General features: G+C 38.8%; 1 protein-coding gene across 4 annotated transcripts in view; it reads left to right on the top strand.

The window, feature by feature from the left end:
• Window positions 1-19,583, top strand: part of REPS2 (RALBP1 associated Eps domain containing 2) — a 95,681-nt gene that overhangs the window by 37,635 nt on the left and 38,463 nt on the right. For 3 of the 4 annotated variants that reach the window (XM_005516666.3, XM_088051782.1, XM_014252431.2), the window contains exons 4-11: window positions 542-665; window positions 3,470-3,567; window positions 5,212-5,350; window positions 6,829-6,892; window positions 9,178-9,320; window positions 12,411-12,505; window positions 15,756-15,825; window positions 17,707-17,772. In XM_005516666.3, coding sequence (XP_005516723.2) covers window positions 542-665; window positions 3,470-3,567; window positions 5,212-5,350; window positions 6,829-6,892; window positions 9,178-9,320; window positions 12,411-12,505; window positions 15,756-15,825; window positions 17,707-17,772 — 799 coding nt within the window. The remainder of the gene's footprint in view (window positions 1-541; window positions 666-3,469; window positions 3,568-5,211; window positions 5,351-6,828; window positions 6,893-9,177; window positions 9,321-12,410; window positions 12,506-15,755; window positions 15,826-17,706; window positions 17,773-19,583) is intronic. The other variant, XM_088051781.1, reaches the window with a different exon arrangement.

Genomic DNA, 19,583 nt, shown 5'->3' with positions numbered 1-19,583 from the left:
GGATTATCTGTGTTGTATTTTCCTCTTTATTCAGTAAAACCTTTCATGCTTACAGCCTTTTCTCAAGCAATCTCAGTAAATCAAAGGAAAGAGAAAGCTTTAGGATAGTTACCCAGTGATACTTACAAATCCACAGTATTTAAAATACTGATCCAGGGATGTATTTTAATTTTTTGTACTTTTTTTTTTGTAAATATGAAAAATGATCTTCCACAAAGAACGCACTCACATTATGCAAATTCAAAGCTATCCACTGACATTGAGCCTTCTACATATACTACTTCAGGCATCTTTGGAAATAAAATACATTGAGCTGACCATTGTAAGGCTTTGTTATAGCACTGCTATGCTTTATCCTTCAAAGACTCAGTACCAAATGCTGTCTTGTCTGTTTTAAGCCTTTTCTTGGAAATAAAGGGCCTGAGGATGCTGCAGTGTTTTTTTGTTCATCATATTGTATGTGCTTTTGCAGCATTACTTGGTTGTTTCTTACAATTTTTGTCTCAGAATTGTGTTTTGTGTTGGTGTGTTTTTGAAATAGGAACCCAAGTCTCCTCTGATGTCTCCAATTTGCTCACCTCCCTCTTCTCCATCTACTTACCAGAGAATACCACTAAATTATGGATATGGTAAAGCAAGAGGTGGGCTGGAACAGCAGCATGGAGGTAGGATAAAAACGGCAATGAACATTGTATTAAAATATTTTTTCTTTTCAATTTTTTTTCCCTTATCAGAAGTTCCAAATTCTGCTCTAGCTACACTAGAAGTAACCAAATTCTAGTGACAATCAGGCTAATGATTTTAAAATTCAATTAGACTCATGTTTTGGAAAATTATTTGATCAATTTATTTTGACTGTTCAATCCCGTCTTCCTATTCACTTTCTATTAAATTAGATTTATGTGTGACTGCTCACAAATGCTAATACCTAATCTCTGACAAGGCTCTGCAGTATACCCCGGTGGCAGAGAGCCTGCAAGTATTGTCAGAGTGCATGATGGTTTTAGTTTCATTAGAGGGGAAGAAAAGTCTGCTCCCGATTTTAGCAGCCACATATTAATTTTCACATTGGAAGTGAACCTTCTTTTGCAGAAACAGATAATATCATCTCTGGTTTTGTAACAGAAATAATAATAGGATGCGAGTATAAAAGCAGTCCCACAATGTAACTTAGGTAATTCAGACAAAAACAAGGCACTGCCTTGGATGCTCCTGTCCTTCATTTTGATGCCATTAGAGTAGGTGGGAAAACATTCAAATTTTAATCAGAGGCTAATGGGGCAGAAGCCAGTTTAACTATGGTTTTACAGGTTCCTGTTAATAGTAAAGCACCTGTGCGCTCATAATTGCAACATGTGCTGACCAAGTTGGTGGCAACAGGAGACATTGGTGTATACCATCATCCCTCCTGCTTTACATTAGTGTGTTTGCAGTGAGTGAAGATTGAAGCATGCTACTCCTTCACCTTTTGTCCTTATTTACAAATGAGTTACAAAAGAGCTATTCAACATGTTGAAACTCAGTACAGCTGTGATAAGAATGTGTTTGACACTATAAAGTGGCCTCCACCTGAAAATTGTACCAGTACTGAATCACAGGCATTCCCCTGCTGCGGAGGTAAACTGCTGCCTGTTCAGAGGTGGGATTGATTCTGAGAGCAGCACATTAGTGCAGTTGTGAAGTGAAGAAGACACGTGGCAGAGAGCCCATGCTGTGGAGAGCTGGGCAGGGGGTGTCCGTCGGGACCGGCTGACCGTGTACCTGTCGAGTGCTCTGCTCTTTTCTGGCACTCTGTCCCAGATCTGTCAATGCTATGAGGGAGTGTTTTGGGTGTTGGGGTTTCTTCCTTCTGAATTTGGTTGTGAATGTAACTTCTCTGAAATTTCTCATGGACTCAGCACCTATGCAAAGTGATCAAGGACAGCATCATCCAGTCCAGCTGTCAACATCTCCCAAAAGTAATTATTTAAGTGCTCAATTTTCTAAGGTAATAAAATCTTAGAGGTGCAGAACAATGGTTATTTTTCAGAAAGCAATTTTTCCTATTTTCCAGAAAAGGAATCTCTCCTGTTTTAATCCCACTGGGGATACTTCAGCCAGATGTGTTCTCATTGGTAGTGAGTGGTTAACATTTTATGACCCACGCTGTACCAAATGCCAGGCCTAAGGCAAGACCTGCTGGTTCTTCCTGGCCTTTCAGATAAAGATCCTTCCAGTTTCCTGAAGAGCACTGCAAAGGGCAGCTGTGTGTAGTGCATGTGGAGGAGGTGCTTGTGCCCCTGCCCTGGCCTGTACTGCAGATCTGACCCTCAAACTGGACACGGTGTCTCCAAGGGCAGCCCTTTGCACTGCAACCAGGACTGTACATTTTTCTTTATAGTTCTGTGTGTTATTCATGCTAGCATGGCTAGTACAGCCATGTGGCTTCATGCTTAAACCTCCACTCTGAGGGCATCTAAATGTTTCCTACCTTTCACCTTCCTTCCTCCCTCTTTTTTTTTAATCTGAAATTAGCAGTAACTTGTACAGGAATGAAAATAGAAATACAGGATAAGGTTCCTTAGGAAAACAAGGGGGTTAGGGGTATAATTTTTAAGCTCTTCCTGAGGTCAGAAGTTTTAAGATTTCTTGGACTTCTTCTTCATCATGAGTCTTTAAAGTTCTGATTATCTAATGTAGTATCATAATGGTAAATTTTAAACAGGCCGGCAGCAGTTCTCAGCTGTGTAAGGGTTTGCAAGTGAGTTGCCTTTTTGTTTGCATACTTGCTCTATTTTTAAAACATTGTTCCTAAAATGTGTCGTTGTGTCGCTGCTTACTATATTGACTGCAGTGGAGCCTAAGTGACTTACTTTAGCAAAAGAAGAAGAAAATGTTACTTTTTTTCACTAACTTTACTCCAAATAGTACAAACTGATGAGTCACGTACTTTGATTTTCAACAGAAATTAGGGAAGGGAGAGAAAGAGTACACAGAGAAGTAGTGAAGGTTTGGGAGGTTCTCTCCCAAATTTGCCCTAAACCAGGACACATCGCATTGTCAAAGCTTTTTTTTTTTATAGCCCAGCTGAATTATTTTTTACTTAAAATAGTTGTTGTGATATATGTGGCTATATGAAGTGTATAAATGCATGGACAGGTAATATAAATGTATATTTAAACATGATGAACAGTGATTTCTGTTGTCTAGCAGTATATAAGTGGCAGTATCTCAGTAATGTCTGAAGAGGAATGATGCAATGGGAAAGACAAGTATGTAACTGGAATTCTCTTGCATAAGAGAAAATGGATTTCAATACTGTAGTACCTGGTTTGCTTGGTAGATGCTTGACCAAATAGACTTAATGCTCTGATACAGTGTTCACAAACTACATTCTCAATCTTGTGGAATTTTATTATTTCCTTTAGCTTAGCAGGGTTTTTTTTATTATCCTGACATTTATATATTTAATTTTAAATGTCTAATGTAGCTCCTTATGAAGTCAGACACTCTACTCACCAGCCAGATGGACCATCATCAGGGAGTTATGGAGCCAAGTCTTCACTCACCTGTTCAACTCCTAACCGGGTAATGAATTGCATATTTTTCTTCAGTAGTGCTACTAATGAAATAATAGAAAAATTTGAAAAAAAAGCAGAATATTCTCACTTTGAAAGTGAAAAGTGTTCTCTGTGGTGTTTTTAGACTACAGACTGAAGTGTGCTTTTTTGGTATATGAGGAAAAAAAGCTGATGGTATGGAGAAATTACAATAAGTAATCAAATTAATTAAATTGCTAAAGGTAAGTCGAAGTAAAACATTTTCATTTAAAGTACATGAGATTTCACAGAGAGTCCTTCTTGATTTAGATTGCTGTCTGTAACACTTGCATGGTATTTATGCCTTCTGCATATTTTGGTTTTTCACCCGAGTTGGTTAAATTGCACTTTAAGCAAAATATATTAATTTCTGGGTATTTATTTGTTTTTATGAAAATGAGTCTTATATTTTCCTGCTGGTTGCAAAAGCAGATCTTTCCTGTGTGCCAGTATGCCTGCTGTGCATTTATTATGCAAACAATTTGTTTGCCCTAAGGAAGGGCAAAGCTCTCTTAAGGGAGATATTTTCCTAAAAAAGTGAAGTGAGTCTCCTACTCAGAGACTCCACCCTTTCCTGAGTGCTTAGCACCTCACACACACATTAAAATGTCACCTGAGCCTCCAAAAGAGATCTACAGGTAGTGTCACATAATTTGTGTTAGCTTGAAATTAAATTGGGTGCATTTGTGTAGCACTTTGAAATGAAAATTAATTTACAGCTTTATGATGTTGCCTGTTTCAGGGATCTTTTGATGTATTTCAGAACTGGTGTTTTGCATTTGATTCTTGGGAAACAGACAGGTATGTCAGAGAAAGGGTTTCATAGCTGATTGTTGTTCATTCTTGCCCTCCCTTTTTAAGACTCATGCAGGCTCAAATATTGAATACTCATTTATTCCATTTTAACAAAGACACCAGCTGTACTGGCAGCCTTCTTCTAGATACCTCCACCTGCAAAAGGTCCAGGCCTCCCTTAAACAAGTTAATCAGAGAGCAAAGATAGGGCAAAGAAATAATTGGATTGAGTACCCTTCTCCTCCAGAGTATTCCTTTACCCAAAGGAGGATTTTTGCTTAAACCGTGGGTAGTCAGAGAGGGTCTCTAAGGACTTGTGTGTCTCCCTGACTTAGCATAATGAGTGCTGAGTTACTGGGATGAGCAGAAGGTCCAGAAGTGGAATATCTCCATAGTTTACAGCACCATTGCTAGATTAAATATGTAGTTTCATAGTGAAGATAAATTTTCATGCACAAAGCTGCATAAATGCAGCTTTAGGTCCTTTACTGGTTCCATCCATTTGAGGTGTACAGTGTGCAGTTCAGGGTTGAAATGCATGACAGAAAAAAGGACCCCCAAAATTAATCTAGAGGTAATTAAGTATGACTTGGACTTTCAGTGAACAGTAGTAGCGAGATTTCCTTTTCCTTTGAGTGATGGTCACATAAAACTTCCTTTAATTGCAGATACCTAATAGTCTCAGTTTTAACAGGTAAGCAGTGGGATGGTCATCAGTGTGGCCATTTCTGCTTCTTGTCTTCTGAAAATTTGTCTCTGCTACATAGAAGAGTATGAGTCTGGTTTCTTGAGGTTCCTAGTCCCTCCCTGTGTCTGGTACCAGTGTCCCTCCCTTCAGTCTCTTTCAGTGGAGCGGGAGCAGCAGGACAGCAGCACCCAGTACTCAGATGACCCTTGGAGGATAACAGAGGAGCAGCGAGATTACTACATTAACCAATTCAGGTCCCTGCAGCCCGACCTCAACGCCTTTATTTCCGGTAATTTTTACCAAGCACTGTGCACATCGAATAGGGGGGACCAGCTGGGAGGTGAAAAGTGTTAAGTAAATAAATTACTTTTTCTCTGGTAGCACATTTGTAAGAGTTGATTATGTTTTGTTTTTGAAGGCAGACTATTCAAACCAGTATTGTGGCCCTTATATTTTCTCCTAAATACTCTGATTTTAGAAAAATAATTGCATCTAAGGGAGAAGTGTTGGCAATTTGGTAAAAGTTAAAATGAGCTCTCTGCATTTGATGTGGTGTATTTGTGGATCACACCTGCAGTGTATATTGAGTTGAAAAACCCCTGGGGATTGTGCTGGCTTATCCAGCAGAACTGTGGCAGTGTCCATGTGATGACAGTGAAGCATGCAGTTAACTGCCCTGGGTGGTCAAGCCTGAGGCTGATGGTTCTGGGCAATTAAGATTTTGACCTCTACGTAATTAGGAAACAATCCTGGAGAGGACAGACATGGTAGAAGTATTGTTAAGAGCATACTGAGATGGCTCTGTTGATACTCAGATTTCCATCCTGAATCGAAGGTCCAGGCTGCTTGTGAGAGGAGACTTTGCCATGTACAGAGCTGGTCTGGCAAGGATTATGTTACAGGTTTTAAACTGAGGCAATAGTAATGAGCCCTGCTGTATCACTAGGGTTCAGGAGGCTTCAATCCAGCTGAAAGTTTAAAGAAATTACCTGCTGCTAACTGAAATTAGTGCTTCAGCAGTCCCTCACTGCAGTTAAGTCTCCTTCATGCAGTTTGCTTCAAAGAACAAATGGTTGTTCAGTGTGGATTCTTTCCCCAGTGGTTGCCCATGGGGAAGAGGATTATCATCCCAGATGTTTGTGCTTTGTTTTCTTATGATTTGTAAGCCTGTACCCAGGAAGGGCTTCCAGGTACTCCTGACAGACTGTGCATATGAGATGGTGAAGAAGTGTGTTTGTTAACTAGAAACATGAGAAGGGCTGCTATGGCAGGATGAGTGAGGACAGGAGCTGTGTGCTAGCTGAATCTCCTGCAGTTTCTTTTTTCTTTTCTTTTTTTCCCCCTCAGTAAAATTTTCACTGCAGAGAAAAGCCATGGTTGAAGCAGCATCTTGGGAGAGAAGTGCAGATGTCAAAGCATTGTACTGCCAAACACATCTGGGTGAAGCAGGGCTGTTTGTGTCTGTTATTTCATCATTGGTGACGTACTTGTTATGCAGGTTAGAGTCACTAGTACTAAAGCAGGTTTCCCTTTATTTATTTTTCCCGTATGGGGGGAATTGAGAAATGAGGTCAACAGCTCTGTCTGGCTTTCTTTATCATTTACTCAGAAGAAGACAAATGGTCCAGCATCTATTGTAGCATCTGATTAATCTGAGCATCTCTTGGACATAAATTAACTGTCTGCTTCTGGCATGATAGACCTGGTAAAAGGGAAGAATTGGGAGAATTAATTTCCAATAGTTGATGTGGCATGCTTTCCCAACAGGTTCCATAGCAAAGAATTTCTTCACAAAATCCAAGCTTCCCATCCTGGAACTTTCTCACATCTGGTGAGTACTGTAATAGTGTTGGGGATGCCTCTCATGTTTTTTTAAAAGATGCTTAATTCAAGAGTTCTTGTTAAATTTTAAAAGTGTCTTTAATTATAATTATTGCTCTTATCTCCAGAGTCACTTTGAGGCCCAAGCAGCAGGGTGGTCATTGCTTTTTCTGATACACTTGTTTTCTGGAGAGATGTTTACCTACTCAGCAGGACTGGGAAGGTTTGAATGGCAGCGTAGCTGAGAGCTGTTCTTGAGCGTATTGTAGGCAGCATCATTAGCTCAAAGAAATGTCATTTTTCATGAAATGACACAGAGGAGAAGCACCTCTGGAATGTTTTAGATGTGTTGTTGGTTTTATGTTTTTGTCTCTGTTCTGTCAGAGGAGGCCTAATTAAACAACTGCATAATTCATTAGTGCTTTTCTAATGAACCAGTGTGCTTACATTTAATGAGCTTATTGAGAAACAATTGTGGATGGAACTGTATGTGATAAAATTTGACAAGAATTCTATTATATTTTCATCAACAACATGGTGCTTTGTAATTTGTTGTCATCATTACATGTCTGATAGGAGGAACAAACAATTTTAAACATGGATCAGAAATGGGGATAGTGATTTTGTTTTTCTATATGCTTTTATGAAGAGAGATGAGAAGAAAAGCTTGCAAGAGCCTAAACATCTGTCAGGGTCAAAGGATATGTCTGGAATCTTTTCAAAGCGGATTGTCAGTTGTGAAAATAAAAAAAAAACCCCAACTGAGGAAACATAATGCTGGGGGAAGTGAATATTGGAATTTAAATTTAAGATTACTTAAGAAGAATGGATTAACCTAATATGGTAGCAAAACAGATTTTATTTCTATTGCTGACACAACTCATTCTTCGTGCAGAATTTCAAGAAAAGTATTCCTTTCTAGTAGATACTTGTAATTTTGTGGCACTGTGATTTATCAGGTTGTGTTGCTGTGTTAAACACATGGAATGTTTCAGTCCTTGTCACTATAACCTCAACAGTTTGATAATGCTTGTTACATTCAAAGAGTAAAAAATTACATTTTTATTTTCAACCATGTGCCCAAGATAAAATATTACTCAAATTTTACAAAGAGTTAATTTATAAAATTTATAAAATTGAATTTCTGAAGATTAATTTTTGTGTTTGTGAAACATGCTAGAATTAGAGAGAACCATTTAGTAAGAAGTTAACAATATTTAAACTTATCAAGAGCATTTATTTTGCTCTTTTTTAAACGTTAGTCAATGGTGCTAAGTAACCATTGCTGAAGTCCATATGTAACTTTTTCTGCTTGAACTGTTTTAAGATCCTGCATGGATTAGCCAAAAGTGCTTCCAAATACTGGAAGGTTCATTCTGCACTTGGAACAATGTGCAATTAATCTCTGCTCAGAAGGCCAACTACATCCTGGGCTGCATCAAAAGAGGTGTGACCAGCCAGGCAAGGGAAGGGGTTCTGCACCTCTGCTCTTGTGGATGTAGACTCCATCTGGAGTGCTACATCCAGCTCTGGGCTCCCCAGCACAAGAGGAACATGGAGCTGTTGGAACAAGTCCAGAGGAGGTCCACTGAGTTGATCACAGGGCTGGAGCACCTCTCCTATGAAAACAGGCTGAGACACTTGGGGCTGCTCAGCCTGAAGAAAAGGGTCTGGAAGATTTTCTATCAGCTTTCCAGTACCTAGCGATGTCCACAAGAGAGCTTGGAGAGGGACTTTCCACAAGGGCATGTAGTGATAGGACAAGGGGGAATGGTTATAAGCTAAAGGAGGGCAGGTTGAGATTAGATATTAGGAAGGACTTCTTTACCATAAGGGTCATGAGGCTTTAGAACAGATTGCCTAGAGAAGTTGTGTACTTCCCATCCCTGGAAGTATTCATGGCCAGGCTGGAAGGGGCTTGTAGTCACCTGGTCTAGTGGAAGGTTCCCTGCCCATGGCAGGAGAGTTGGAATTAGATGATCTTTGAAGTCTCATCTAACCCAAACCACCCTATGATTCTGTAAGTATAGATTATGTATTTAACTTTCTAATATACACATACCATCATATTCAATAGTATGATGTATTAAAGTGTACTTCAGTGAAAAATGAAAAAGTGGCAAGTCAGTTTTAGAAGATCAGCTTACTTCATCTTCCTTGAGACAAATGTGCAAATCAGGATCAAGTGTACATGACAAGCTCTTCTCAGAGCTGCATTTTTGTCTCCCCCATGATGGCACGCTTATGTTTCCCTGAGGTAACACCTTGGAAAACGTGTGCCTGTTTAATCCACAGGGAACTGAGTGATGTGGATTGTGATGGGGCACTGACACTCCCGGAGTTCTGTGCTGCTTTCCACCTTGTGGTTGCGAGGAAGAATGGTTACCAGCTGCCTGAGACACTGCCAGAGACGCTGCTGCCCGAGTACCTTCAAGCAGGTAAAGTTCCCATGGCAAGTCATATCCCTGCAGCCATCTCAGAAATCCAATGTGTGTGTAAGACAGGTTCACTTCCCATCCTGGCATGGGCTTCTATGCTGTGTAATGATTCTCCAGCTGCATTTAAGGCATGTGTTTTTAATTGTGCTCATGAGATGACTGCTGAAGAAGTAATACCTCAAAGCATAGAGACAGGGATGCAAAGTGGAGCAGTCACCTGCCTCTTAATGTCTGCCCCTTTGCTCTGTTGTGCTTCAGGTGTCAGGACAGATAAAGACAGGACAGACAGAGATGAGTACCTGTAAAGCAAAGGGAATCCAGCAATGGCTTTAAACTGAAAGAGGACAGGTTTATGCTAGATTTTAGGAAGAGATTGTTTACTCTGAGGACAGTGAACCACTGGAACAGGTTACCCAGAGCAGCTATGGATGCTGCACCCTTGAAAATGTTCAAGGCCAAGTTGGATAAGGCCTAGAACAATCTAGTCTAGTGGAAGGTGCCCATGCTAAGGGAGATTGGAACTAGATAATCTTTTACATCTCTTCCAGTACAAACCATTCTGTGAGTCTATGATATAGCTTTTAATTATTTTGATGATTTTTCCTTAAAGTATCTATCTCTAGAGGATTTGTTAAAAATTATACTGGACTGCATTAGAATTTCATATGCTAGTGTATTTTTAGATGGAGATACTGTTTATATCAAAGGTTGAATTTTTTTGTAATTTATTTTATGTAACCCACAGGTTCTTCTGTGGGTAGTTCGCATTAATGACGGGAGGATTGCAACAATTTGTGTAGCACAAGGATGAATTAATCTAAAATGTAACATACTTAGTAACAATGTGCAGTGAAAGACCTGCCCTTTCCTTTGTTCTCTTCATTTATGTCTCTTTTAATTATAAATGGATGTTGAAATATATACTGTTACAACTAAAAAATGTGCGTGACTCTCAAGGGCAAGGAGGATTAATCACAGTGCTAAGGGATAATATTTAAGACCTAATAAAATCTCCATTAAATTTGATGACACTGAGTATATTAAAAGGCAGGAAAAGAACAAATCAAGCTGCAGTTAGGAAAATTAAATGCTGACCTGTATCAGATTTGTGAAGTAATTTCTGATGTAGTCATGTTCCCCGTAACCCACTATATTCATATCCAAAGCAATGAGCTTCTGGAAAACATGCACTTCTAAATCTTTATCACTTTCAGACTCTCTAATTACATTCCCCTGTCATAATTAAAACTACCTTTTTCCCTCCAGAACCACCACTTTGTTTGCTACTTTCATGCCTGGTGTTACAATAAATTGGCTTGTAAACTCATTCATGCAGGTTCTTTTTGGTGTGTCTTCACATTGAATCTTTTTGGGTAAAACTGCAGTGGAAATAAATATCTATAGTAGCAGGGAATCATTATGTCAATGGGATAAATAGCATGATAACCTGCAGTTGTTCCCTGGGACTCATCTTTTTTTCCCTATTTGTCCCTTTAAGCACTTAGTTCTACCATTTTCTTAGATTATTATTGTTTCATGTTGTTGCATGAAACCAAGCATTTCAAGCAAATCTACATGGAAGAGGTGAAAGGACTAATTGTTTCTTGTGGGTCCTGTAAATACCCCAATAAGATTAGTTCATTAGATAATGAACTAATTCTGGTTAATCTACGGGTCTGAAAATGCCTTGTGCTCATTCTGCTATCTGATCTGCCGTATTTTGAAAGAATTGGATTAATAAAAGCAGAACATCTCAACACACTGTAAACTTGTGAATCACAGAAAAGCATAGAGCCCTGGTTGCATTACTTCTGAAATAAAAGCATTGACAAGTATGTAAGTGCCTCATACAGTTACCTAAAACGTCAAAAGCAATTTTCAAGAGAAATCTTATGTTTTCGTATTTTCATAATTTGATTCCTTTAAAATTTAGAATTTTTTTTTCAAATTTTATTTGGCTTCTTAGGACCCTGAAGAAGACTACTGGAAACTGTTTTTCATCAGGTTGCTGTATTAGTTTCAGAATGAGGCATAATTTGGTTCAATTGAATTATTTATATCTGATAACAATGCTGTTGAATCTTCAAATAAAATTACTTGGAGCAAAAAAGCATATAAGAATGCATTAATCTTGATAGTTTTATGACTTGGCCTGTAAACTGCAAGTACAACTGGGCCAAATGCTATCCTGGTGGAGTTCCATTGACAATTTGACTTGCCACCTTCTTTTTGGAAACTTTTATTAAAAATAATTTGCAGAATCTCAAAAGCTATTTGCCCTGTGTGTAACCCACTGTACTGTAAATTACGACAGATCTCCAGGAGCTTAATTTATTGAGATAAAATAAATGCTAGCCAAAAAACTAGAAATGTGGTTGTTCTGCCTTTTAATATATTGATCTTTTAAAAAATATGTTTTCCAGCTCATAAAATAGATTTACATCAGAGGAGCTAATCCCAGAGTGATACCAGCAGAAGGACCTGAGCTTGTGGGATAGAAATTAGCTTGTTATGAATATTCCTTTGAGAAGTTAGATATGATTTTTTTTTTCCTTTTTCCCCCCCTGCTCTCAATGTTGTTTACTTAGAGGTGGTATATACTACAGCATTGTCAGTGTTTAGTGCTTTGCTTTTGCTGACCCTCAGTTTCAGAGTATAATGTAGATTCTACTGTACTTTTCAGTATTCAAAAAGTCAAAATTGGAGCTGAAGGTAACGTAAGTACCTTTAAAATTATTAGAACAGGTATAAACTGTAAGATCAATTAAGTTGATACTGGACTGGGAGAAGAAAAATTTCTTCCAAATTTCACCATTATTTCTACAACAGAAATTATACAAGCTATCCCTTTTATGACACTGACTTACTTAAGACACAAGATAGAAAGATTTTCTTTGTGATGTTTGTCACCCATGTCTTATGGATTAGGCCTGAGATGTGAAAATGAAGGGCAGAATTATGCTAGCACAGGTTTCTAAGAAGTATGTATTAACCAAAGACTTGATGTGTCTCTGTGTTTGGCTTTGGGTTGTTTTTTTGTTGGTTTGGGTTTTTTCTACCTTTTTTCTGTTCTTTTTCTTTTCCCTGCAGCTTGTTTGAAGCCCATACGTGACTGTGCACTATTTGATTCTTACTCTGAGGCATTGCCAAGCAGCCAGCAGACCCGGGACTTCAGTCGGACAGAGGTGAGAAGGTCTAAGCTGGTGCTTACCTTGCAGAGGGGAGGGGGCTGGGCCAGCTTCACAGAGACTGTGCTATGTGAACAGCAGGACTTTGAGTGTCTGAGAGGACTTTAGGAATCTCTAAGCTTCTCATTAAGCCATCTCAAACCCCCCTCTCAGCCATCTCTTCTGTGTATGGAAAGGGCTGACAGGCTTTTCAAGAGATATTCCCACATAAGATTTCACAGTAGTCACTGAGGGACTGTGAGATGCTGGAATCTGCAGAGAGGTAGGCTCTACCTGTTGGTGTCCTTCAGGGCTGCTGCACGAGGGGCAGTGGGGCACATGGACCGTGTTCGGGCGAAGTATCTGCTCAGTCTAAACTGGTTGAAAATACGAGGCTTCAGCACAGACCTAGAATCGTGGAACCATGTAGTTTGGAAAAGACTTCCAAGATCATAAATTCCAACTGCTAGCCCAGCACTGCCTTCTCTTTATAGAGAGCAATAAGATCACCCCTGAGCATCCCTTTCTCCAGGATAAACAACCCCAGCTCCCTCAGACACTCCTTTTGTGCTCTGGAGCCTCCACTAGCTCCATTGCCTTTCTTGTAGTGAGGGGCCCACAGCTGAACACAGTAGGTTTGGTTGGATGGAACAGAGGCTTTGGACTAGATCTCCAGAGGTTCCTTTCAAACCCAGCTGTTGCATGTTCCCGTGAAGTCTGCTGCAATGAAAACTGAATTAAGGAGAAGAATTTAACACTGAGGTTAAAATCCCAAACTTTTAAAGACCCTATAGAACTGAACTAATCATGGCCACTGAGTTGTGCCTGAATATTGCAACTCTCAATATATGTCCTGTGGGATTTAAAGGTTTAGTGTTAAGGTAGTTAATCAAATGGCAGACTGACAGCAGAAACCGGCCCTTCTGACACTCTTCCAAGTTTAAAAGTAGTGATATGTTATGGCAGCTCAGCAAGGCTGCTCTCCAGCTTGCTCTGGGGAGTCCCTGGGAGTCCAGAATTCATCTGCTCCCTCATCAAATCCATCTTGGTAGTGGCACCACCAAACAGAATCTCCTAAGCTTCTATGGAGCAGAGTGTTCACTTTGGGCAATGCTGCAGCCAGCACGTCGAGCACCCAGTGTATCTTCTGGAACTGTTAAAATAAATGTTGTATCCCTGGGAGGTGTTGCTCATCCTACAGCAGCTTGGCCAAAGCACAGCACTGGGCTTTGGAAGCAGCACTGCAGATCTGGTAGTGCAGGGTGCTGGTATGTTGGCAGCATGGGCAGGTCCTTTACCAGAATCACCTAATCCCTTGCTATGATCTTATTTTGGGTGGCTTGCAACCTAAACTATAAAAGAAGATGTAGATATAATATTGAATTAAATTGTATTTGAAATGTAAGCAAATATATAATTATGTATCTTTCATGCACATAATTAAAAAAACTTCCATTTACATTGTCCAAGATTAATGGACTTTAAAATCTCCCCAAAAGTGATTTGAGAATCATTTTGACTTGATTTTTTTTTGTATTCACCTTATGTTTTGTACATTCAGAATTAATACACTGAATGAGTATCATTTGGAAGGTCAGTAATTCATCTTTCATTCATCTCCCTCAGTGGGAAGTGCAGCAATTCACTATTGCATTTTCATTTGTATCTTGGCTAGCTGAGGAATTATACTTTAGATACTTGATCACTACATTAAAAATATATTATCAATGCAATCTGTTAGGCATTAGGTCCATTTCTTTTTTCATTTCCACCTATCACCCATTCGGGCTATTTAATTTCATTTCAGATGCCTGTTTTTACTGTGACTGCTGAACTACAATACTGCAATAAAATAGAAACAGTTCCTGAATGCATTCATAAAGAAAATAATGGTGGGAGACACGTCACCTTCATGCTAGGTTTTGTTAAACTTAAAAAACATACTGAGGCTGCTGATATTGTGCTTGGGAATGACATGGATGACTGATTTTTTTATTTACCAAGGAAGTTTTGTCTTCACAGTTTTGGTTTTTTCTCAAGTTTTTGTCTCCCACTCTCCTTTGGTTCTTTTCTGCAAGCTTTCTCACTGCCAAAATCTTAAAGTTAAAACATGCATAAAAAGACTGGCTGAGGTTCCTCTGGGCTCCCTCAGAAATGTCATGCTCACAGTTCATTAAAATTTCTGAAAGTCATTTCATCAATTAAAGCCTGCATTGAGTTAGGTCTGTGGTCTCATGTTCCTCACTTGAGTGTCAGGGCTACCTATGGTTTTGAAACGTTTTGTTTATACATTTTCAGAGTCCTGAAGCCATATTTTTGTTCTGTTGCTTTCTCAGAAGTACTAGGGTGTCCCATTCCTCAGAAACATTATAAAACAAATCTCACAGACCTTTTCTGTGGAGTTTTCCTTTTTGAACTATTGACTTGAGATTTTTGTGGTTTTTTAAAAATGCCTATGAAATTTAGGTTTCTTAATTCATTTGTTTAGGCCAAATTTATTTCAAGACATTTTCAGGTCAAACCTCTTCCATGCTTCCTGGGAAAAAAACAAAAACCAGTATCACTTAATATTTAAAGAAGTTTAGGGTTTCTGATATTTGCTTGAGTGTTTTATTTGGTTGCAGAGTGTATTCTTGTTCTTACAGATAATGGGGGTAGAATTCGTTCCAGCAGAAGCTCCAAGAACAATAAATGCCTATAAGTTGCTGCTGAAATAACAGAAAATGAAGGAATAAGACTGGGGAGAAATTCCCTGTTTTCCTATCAAAGGCCTGAATAGGCCTCCAGCAAACTTGCTAATGAAATTTGTTTTTCCCATTTCTATGACTGCATGTTGAAGAAAAAGAGTAGTTCAAGGATCAGCCACATCAGCTAGGAGCCTTTAAAGGACAACCATGAGGCTCTGCAGTGCAGCTGGAGTTCTGGTTAGAGAGACTTTTTTCATGGAGACTGGAGAAGCTTTCATCTATCCTTACACAGGTGTTATATATGGCTCTGTTGGGAGAAGTCTCTCCTTACATATAGACCTTATCTCCTTCAGTCATTCACTGTTGAAGTGCTCCTCTAACTAATTTCAGGTGTGGAACTGCTGTACCTTGAAAAGCACAGTTATACTGTCTTTCCATAGGTCTTTTATTCTTCTTTATCTAACAAATAAATTGTGGTGCAAGAAAAAGTGTCGCCATTGTGTTGATCTGTATTCTTAAATATTTGACTGTGGAAAGGTAGGAGTTGTAACAATTAGTGTAATTAAATCTTCTTTCTTTAGAAGTCATCAGCTGAAGAGGTACCTGATAACTCTGCCCTGTTACAAGATGGAAAGAAAGATGACAAACAAGGTATTCAAATAAATACTTTTTTTCCATTAGGGATTAAATTATATGTGTTTTTACTAAGCCCCTATATTTGGCGACAGAAGCAATGGTGTGTTTAATTTCTAAGATGGCCATGTGTTGCTAAAGATTTAGAGACAACTCACAGCAGCTGAGTTGAAGACAAATGGAGAGGTTTGCTTCAAAATTAGTTCTATCATATGCGAATGATATGAAATGTACCTTCCAAAATATGGCTAGTTCTAAGGCAATTAATGTTGTACTTCTTACTTAAATAAAATTTTAATTGTTATCAGGAATTTTTTAAGAGTAAAGATTACACTGTGCCAAATTTTCAATTTCCAATTTTGCAAGAAATACCAACACTTCAAAATCAGGTTTGACTCCTATTTGAAAAAAAAGAATCCCCGTATTTTCTTGCAAAGCAAAAATTTTAGTCAAATTAGACTGAAAAGATTTGATTCATTCATTTAATTTGACATCCATCAGCAGCAAGTCATGTGAAATTGAAGTGATCTTTCTCTTTTTTGCTGTAGTAGCTTCTATGACTTCCAGAATTGGCACCGGATCATCACTGAGCCATTCCTTCCCTTTTATATTCCTGTTTCTCAATTCTTACTTGCTGTCCCTCCATTGTAGAAACAAAACAGTTGTGGGTATTTTGTTGTCTGATTCTCAGAGCTGCAGATTATGTATTAATTAAAATAAAAAATATCTTGGCCTCCCAGATGTCCACACGTTAAGATTGCATCAGAGCTGTGAGACCAGGTAGTCCACATTCCTGATTCACCTTCTACACTCAGGTGTGACAGTTTGACAGATTCCCAGTGTCCCCTTTTCAAAGAAAGTTTGTCAAGAGTTGATGTGTGTTTGTAAAACATTTTTACATGTCAGCATATTCCAAGAAATCAGTGTTTTGTTGACAAAGTTTGTTTTCTTGCAAAATGTATAATGACCAAGAGAAGGACTTGAACCTTGAAGGTTATTGCTTTGAAATGTCTAGGGAAGATTTACTTTTTACTAAGGGAATATTTTTTCCCTGTCTAGATGACAAAGCTGTACTTTGATTTTTGTAGCTGACATGTCAAGTCACATGGGAATGTGTTTTGAGACATGAGCTCCTTCAGGGAGGCTGTATTTATGACACAGATTGCTACCTTTTCAGCCAAAGAACACATACTTCTGTTCTACCTTTTATTACTATTCTGACAAACATGAGAACAGACCACTCTCCTGACTGAGGGGATCTCCCCATCAGTCAAGAACATGCAGTTCAGGACAGTAGAAGCAAATTTTCCTGCATTTTCAAAAGTATGCAAGTAAATTAATTTCACTTAGGTTATAATGGAGTTAAATTTGGAAGATAATGTAAACTGAACAGGGTTACAAGACGCAAAACTTTTCCAACATGTTTTGTTTTATAAAGGCAGATCATAAATCAGATGAGGTTGGAGGGCAGAAGGGTTCAACCTCGTTGCTAAAGCAGGTTCATCCTAGAGCAGGAGAGGTTTCATTCCAAGTGGACATTTAACACTGAGTGTTACAGTACATCAAACTACACTGTAGTGCATTAAAAACTCTATTGGAAAGGATGCATGGGGAATGTGGAAGGGGAATAAGCACTCAACCCCACAAATTCTCAAAATTTGAGATTATTTGGCAACTTGAGCATAGGTCTTTCTTTCTGTTGACTTTTGTGCTCTTGGAAATTGTTACTTGCTTGAGTGCTTCAGTTTTCTGAGGGTATTTGGCTACTTTTCAAGTATGTTAGGTATTATAAAATATCTAATACCAGTTTAGGTGTTCCTTTCTCAGATCTGATACTTCTAGATTTTACCCACACAAATACTTAAAGTAATTATCTTTTCTTTTTTTTTTTTTCTTAAGCTCTTAAAGTAAGCACTACTCTCAAAACTATACCAAAGGAATTTCAGCACTTGACTGTGAAAGCAGGTAAGGAAAAAAATGCCATGTGTTACTTGCATGAGAATTTTGATCAAGTATTTCTGTATCACAGTAAGCCTAAATTAGTGTCACTTGATTAATTTTTGAAAGAACCTTTTGCTCTTGTACTATTTTCCTACTGCTATTAGCTTTTACCTCATAATGACTATTATTTGTAAGATAAATATCAGTTACCTCTTCAGGTTGTCAAAAGGTTTTCTTGCTTTCTTTCCCTCATTGTTAGTGTATGGGCTCTTCCTGTGTGGAAAATGTTTTAAGTAATTTTAAAGATTCTGAAGTTTTCTGCTACAAACAAGATGCAAGGGCATGAATATTGTACCTCATGGTAAAACCTCATCTAAAGTATAGAATGACTGTGTAATGTTTTGGTAACTGTTCTGAAATGTCCTGTTTTTTGTGAAAGCTCAACTTTCCTATTTTGTGTCAAGGAGTTAGAGGACAGGGAGCCTTCTGGAAACACAGACCTTGAAGTACTTAAGATACTGACACAAGTTTTTGACTCAGGGCTTGTTTCTTTGTTGAAACCACTCCTGATTTTTCCCTCTCCAGCTCCAGCATACACTCATTCCTCGTTCCTATAATTCTGGAAAATGTTGTTTTTTGAACAGCATATGTCAAAATTATTTATTTGCTTCAGAAACTTTCCCTGCCTTCAGTTCATTTCATCAGACCTCCCTTGCCTTCCTCTTTGTTAATCTCTTTTTACAGTGGTAAGAATGTTTGTAAGCCCTCCCTGGTCCCAGTCAACCTAAAATCTTGCTTACTCTTCCTTTTGCATGAATATTTTTACTCTTGAAGATATCCTTGATTAAGAAAATGGACCCCACATGTCTGTCACAGCAGTTTTGCCTTATAGCTCGATTTATTCATGGCTGCTCAACAGCTGCATGCCTCATTTCCCAAATCCTTTTTTTCCTGGCTTCTTCCCAAACGCTTTGCTGCTGCCAGATTTGCTATCTTCAGCTCCTATTCTCAGAAGATTGCTGCTTCTCCTTTCCACACACACACACACACACACACACACTCTTGCACATCCCTCTCAGGGAAAAGGGAGGGTGGCTGCATGACTTTCTGTTCTGTTCTCCTTCCCCCCCCGGGTTTCCCCCAGGAGCATGGGGGAGTTTTACTTTCACAGTTCAGCAATTCTGTCTTTAGTACATTCAGGAAAAAAACTTATTGTCACCTGCACATCTCTGTCTTTCATCTGCTCAGGGAGGTCTTCCCCATGCTGCTGTGCTCCTCCAGCAGTGTTGCTGTGTTTGTATACCAAGGGGGACAGTGGCAGAATTTCACTCCATCATCGTGGCTCCTGTCCCTGCAGGGTTTCCACTCTTGCTGTGCTGCACATTGAGGATTTGAGCCAGCACATTCTCAGGTTGCAACTGATGTGAAAAGTGAAAATGTTTATCTATCCAGTGGAGTAGATGCAGTACAGTAATGGAGTGGTTTTTTTCAGAATTAGTCACCATTTTGAAAGGTCATTGTAATCATTAACCTCCAGCATGGAAACTCATTTGGGATGAAGCAGGAGAAATTTTACATGCTTCTTTGGTTATTCATTTAGCCTGTTTATGTAAACTCAGGAAAAGATGATAGTCTGTGAAAGTTTTCTTTGCCATCAGAAGGTCTAGAAATTTGAAATCAGTAACAACTTTATATGCTCAGCACTCTGAATATCTGGTCAGTTTATTTCGACTTCCAAGTGCAGGATCATTGTTGACCTTAGCTTTTAAAGGATTGAGGGCCAAATTTCCAAGTGTTTAAATTGTACGTTTCTCTCTGTATGACGAATAAGAGAT

The sequence above is a fragment of the Pseudopodoces humilis genome, chromosome 2 (genome assembly GCF_049639895.1).
Source record: "Pseudopodoces humilis isolate 2021_Gansu_Grassland_sample_001 chromosome 2, ASM4963989v1, whole genome shotgun sequence".
Taxonomy (NCBI): Eukaryota; Metazoa; Chordata; class Aves; order Passeriformes; family Paridae; genus Pseudopodoces; species Pseudopodoces humilis.
This window is presented reverse-complemented; position numbering and strand designations above follow the sequence as displayed.